Source organism: Octopus bimaculoides, chromosome 1 (assembly GCF_001194135.2).
Source record: "Octopus bimaculoides isolate UCB-OBI-ISO-001 chromosome 1, ASM119413v2, whole genome shotgun sequence".
Lineage (NCBI taxonomy): Eukaryota > Metazoa > Mollusca > Cephalopoda > Octopoda > Octopodidae > Octopus > Octopus bimaculoides.
The window spans coordinates 42191007-42196132 of record NC_068981.1 but is presented as its reverse complement, the minus strand read 5'-3'; the positions used below and the strand labels follow the sequence as shown (position 1 = coordinate 42196132).

General features: G+C 35.1%; 1 protein-coding gene across 1 annotated transcript in view; it reads right to left on the bottom strand.

Moving 5' to 3' along the window:
- Nucleotides 1–965: 965 nt before the first annotated feature.
- The window catches only part of LOC106869199 (uncharacterized), a 232915-nt gene continuing 228754 nt past the window's right edge, over nt 966–5126 (bottom strand). Inside the window, exon 3 of the mRNA XM_014914841.2 lies at nt 966–2828. Within this exon, the coding sequence (XP_014770327.1) occupies nt 2770–2828 (59 nt within the window). The 3' untranslated portion in view covers nt 966–2769. The remainder of the gene's footprint in view (nt 2829–5126) is intronic.

Genomic DNA, 5126 nt, shown 5'->3' with positions numbered 1-5126 from the left:
AGCTCTTTGTATTAGATTTCCATTATTCTTTATTAGATATATTTGTAGATATTTACATTCGACTTTGGTTAATGTATTTGGTTAGCTCCCTACCCCGAAATGTCAGGTCTTGTACCTACAGCAAAAAGAATTATTATTAATCAGTAGCGGCGAGCTGGCAGAATCGTAAGCACGCCAAGCAAAATGCTTGGCGGTATTTTTTCTGGTTCTCTAAGTTCAAATTCTGCCGTGATCAGCTTTGCATTTTATCCTTTCAGACTCGATGAAATAAGTACCAGTTACGCACAGGAATCGATGTAATAGACTAGACCCCACTCCAAAATATTTTAGGCCTTGTGCCTACAGTAGAAAGGATTATTAATCAGTAGTCTTGTTCCGTAGCATGCTTTGTACTGGACTGCCACATGCAGTTCTGTTCGCTTTAGGCATATGCAATTATAGTTTTGACCATGCCTGTTTACTGGGGCAGCTCTGAGCTCAAGAAGAACAACAACAACAGTAAAAGAGTAGTTATGATGGGTATAATGGGCTTTGTATATTTTACCCCAGTGTCACTTTGATGGCATGCACTGCTCTCTCCCTCAATAATAATAATAACAATAAGTACTAGTTATGTTTTCTTTTAGAAAAATTATTTCTAATTCAGGCACAAAGTCAGCAATTCTGAGAGAACAGGAATTTGTTGAAAGCATCCTGACGCTTTATTTCTTTTATCTAATTTTGTTATTCTTTTTTTTTTTACTTACCCGAGGTCAGCAATTTTGAGGGTAGGGGTTAGTCGATTAAACTGACCCAGTAATTGAATGGTACTCTATTGTACGAAATGTAACGTTAACCCCGGCCGGTTCGAAATTTGAATTTAAAGAACCGGAATAAATACCATAAAGCATATTTTCCCACGCTCTAACGATTTTTCCAGCTCACTGCATTAGATCTATTTCATAAAAATAACAACAACAAGTATGTCTGAAACAATAAACAGTGATATTGGACGAAAGTTTATTCAAGTGCTGAGGGAATGTATCAACAAGAAATAATTTGAAAGTGAAGTATATGCTTAATCAATAGAACTGGAATGGAAATTCGACTAATTATATGAAAATATGAATCAAGAATCTTATTATATGTGTCTTTGATTTTATTGTTTTTGGCGAGGATTATTTTGTCGAGTGAGTAACAACATTAACAAGAAAAAGAAATAAATATGGAAAATGAGAATTGAAAAATCATAAAAGAATGTTTATTAGTTTGAAATGTACGGCAAATTATTGTTTATTTAGTTTTCTTCGGCACGTGGCCCCAGATTTGTATAGATAAGTAAATGAGACTTGTGTGACGTTTATCCCTTTTTCAAGAACATTTAGGAATGTTAAGTGTCGTAGCTACAACCACGAGTCGAAACTCGATGCGGACTTATTTGGCCCACTAGGAGCTTAACTTAGATCACAGCGTTTAGGATAAAATATATGGATTCACATTGAAGGGCTTGCTTTTAATTACGCACAAAGCCCAGCTTTATGGGTGAAAAGAACTAAATTGTTGTGGCATTCAAGCCTTTGTAATGTCATTAATGTTTTAAGAAAAAGCGAAATATCTTTCAAGTGCCGAGATAATTACTCTTCCACTCTAATGCAATATGGACTAATATTCGATTACTCATGTTGAGGCACAGCTACAAAACCTTGTATACGAGAAATATAAAGCCGACTGAATCGACCGCAATATTTTACTGGTACTTAACTTATCGACCCGGAAGAGATAGAAAGAAATGTCAACCTCTGCGAGGGATTCACACAGAATGTAGAAGAATAAGATTAAATGGCTTAAGCATTTAATCTGGTACGCTATAGTTTCTGTCAACTCGACAAATTTGAAAAATTCTAAACAGAACCGAAGGCATATATAGATTCAAAGAAAATAAAAGGGAGGCATAAATACCTGAAATTTGTAAAATTAGAATTCTATAATACTTTTTTAAAATAGTTCATTAGTTTATTATTATTATTATTATTATTATTATTATTATTATTATTATTATTATTATAGACATCGGACATGTAACAATTTATTTCTAATGTTGAGTGGACTTTCTCAATTTCCATTTAGAATAGGTGAGGGTGGAAAGAAAGATGCTGCCCTCTAATATAAGTTTGTTGAAAGATGCGTCAGAGTGGAAAGTGCAGCCCAGTTCTGAATCTGCCAGTAGGTCGGAGAATACAGCTTAGAGAGGACAATTATCTTCGGCAGTCGAGGTAATCCTCAATCTGCAGGGCTGCACTATTTGGCCCAAAGTGGCAGTCTTCCCGTTAGGACTTTCATATTCACTTTTCATGTCATTTCATTCGATTTCATTGTAAATTTCCCCATACTCGCACATACATGAACACACACACACACATACACACACACAAACATTTCATATGTCCCTGTAATATCCTCTCATCAATTGCCCTTCTAGGTATTATTATCATTATTATTATTATTATTATTATTATTATTATTATTATTATTATTATTATCATTATTATTATTATTATCCCTAAGTATCACTCGTTGAATACTTCCATATGATTATCTTTATCGATCGATCGTTGATTTCAGTTTGTTTGTCACAGCCTCGACGTTATTTTCATCAGTTTGGCAATAAATGGGGGGAAAAAAGCGAAGAATCCATTTCTTTCTTTTAACTGATAAAGTTTGTATATCCGGCAACTATAACTCAATTCTTTTTTTCATCTTCCTGAATTTAGAGCATACGTAGAAGCAATATTAACATTGATTGTCGAGTTTAACAGCTTCTGCGGCCTCTCCTTCAAGTAATCGTTCACCTGAAAAAGAGATATAAAAGAGGTGTTATAATCATAAATATAAAATACACGCGCGCGCGCGCGCACATACGCACACACACTCACACACACACACACACACACACACACACACATACCCTCACATACACAAACACAGCCACATTTTATATTTTTGTTTCATTCCTTTTAACGTACAAATATGAAATATGTCAAATCATTCTAAAAAGGATTACAGATCCATACCGAAATGGTTTATGCAATCTGCTGACTAAGTTGAGTCGAACAAATAAGATTGGTTGTCCGAAATCTTTAGTTATGAGTTTGTAATCTTGTTTTCTATAGACATGCAAGAGTGCACACATGCGTGCGTACATATTCCTATATGCGTGCGTACGTGCGTATATAAATGCAATATATGCAGTTATATATGAATCAATAGATACTTTTCTATAGTTATTTATCTTTATCGGTACTTCAATCTTTCATTCTCTCTTTATTTCTCTCTTTCTCTCTCCCTCTCTCTATCTCTCTCTCTCTCTCTCTCTCTCTCTCTCTCTCTCTCTCACACACACACACACACACACACACACACATACAATCTTTCTTACAATCTCTCTCTGTCTCTATCCATAAATGTAAGTGAATGTATTTAATATGCAAACACTACGTAGAAACACACGCGTGTATGTACGTATGTCTCTTCTATTTTTTAATTATTATATATCATCCACTGAGGAGGGAGCCGGTTTCCAACAAAGATACAAGACGCAATTTTTGGGACGTAGTTAAGATAGATAAATTAATATTTGGAATCTGAGAAAAGTCTTGCATATTTTTATTCTCCCGCTCACAGATTACACATGTAATGTACGAACCAGCCGATCGATTTCTCCTTCTGAAAATCCCAGTTTATCTGGATTCTCCTTTAAGCATTTACTAACAAAACCTAGTGCTCCAATTATTAGTGTGAATGTGAATTCATAATCCGGATATAGAAGCTGGGGGTTTCGAAGCAGTTGTCCATAGGTATCCTCTTTTTCTTTGATTGTCAAAGAGATATTTATATCTGCAGGGCGGCTGACCTCCATGATGGTATATATCTTTGCCCTTCTGTCCCAAAAAACAATATCCGGCCTGTTATGTTTACATTTGATAGAAATGTTGATGAAAATATTCCACCAGCATTCCTTGAGTTGGTATTTATGAATATATTCCGTAACAGAGGGATTTTCTAAGTTTATTTCTGGACAGTGTTTTTTTTTTTGTGAACGGCATTCTAAATTGTTTTAGCGACAATGTGGTGCCGCATAGAGATGTAGTACCGTGACAACATTTTAGGACAGCTGCTAATCACATGCGTGATGCCTTCCACAGAAACATGACATAGCCTACACATGCAATTGCACCTTGGGATTACAAGAGCGTCTCTGTCTCATGTATGTATGTATGTATGTATGTATGTATAGTTATAAACAAAACAGTTAATTATTTACTGAAGGATCCCAAAATGCATTTAAGTCACATATGATTTTTTGGTTTTTCTTTGTTAGTTTTGCTTTGGACAAGTTTTTTCACAAGGTCAATTTTGACAGAGTCGTCAAAGCCTCACCATTCAAATGTTTCATCACACTATCTGATGAGGCTAACGACTAGTGAGATTTCAAAGTCATATCAAATTTTTCTGTGTATATATGTGCAAATATATGTTTCTGCCTGTATGCGTATGCGTGCGTACTTGTGAGCGAGTGTGCGCGCGCAAGCGTGCAAGTGTATGTGCTTACGTATGACTCCTTATCTTTCGGAATCAACGTGTCGCCAACATATGAATACACACATGAATACACAGATACACCACACACCTTTCTTTCTTCATTTCCCTTTCTCTCATATATATGTGTGTGTGTAAGTATATATTATATACACACACATATATACGTGTGTATATGTGTGTTTGTGAATGAATATATACTATACACACACACAGACATATATATATATATATATATATATATATATATACGTGTATGTATGTGTGTGAGTATATAGTATATACATACATATATATTAATACGTGTGTGTATGCGTGGGGGGAAGTTGTAAAATAAATAAAACTTTTTACTCTATACTTTGGATAAGATCCATGGATATGTCTATCATATCAAAAGCTGGTATTCTACTATGCGTTTTGCCCTAGGCTGTGCTCTTCATGACTGCCGTAAACATACAAGAACAGGGTGAACGTTAAAGCAGATTGCCAACTTATTAGATAGATAGAGAGAGAGAGAGAGAGAGAGAGAGAGAGAGAGAGAGAGAGAGAGA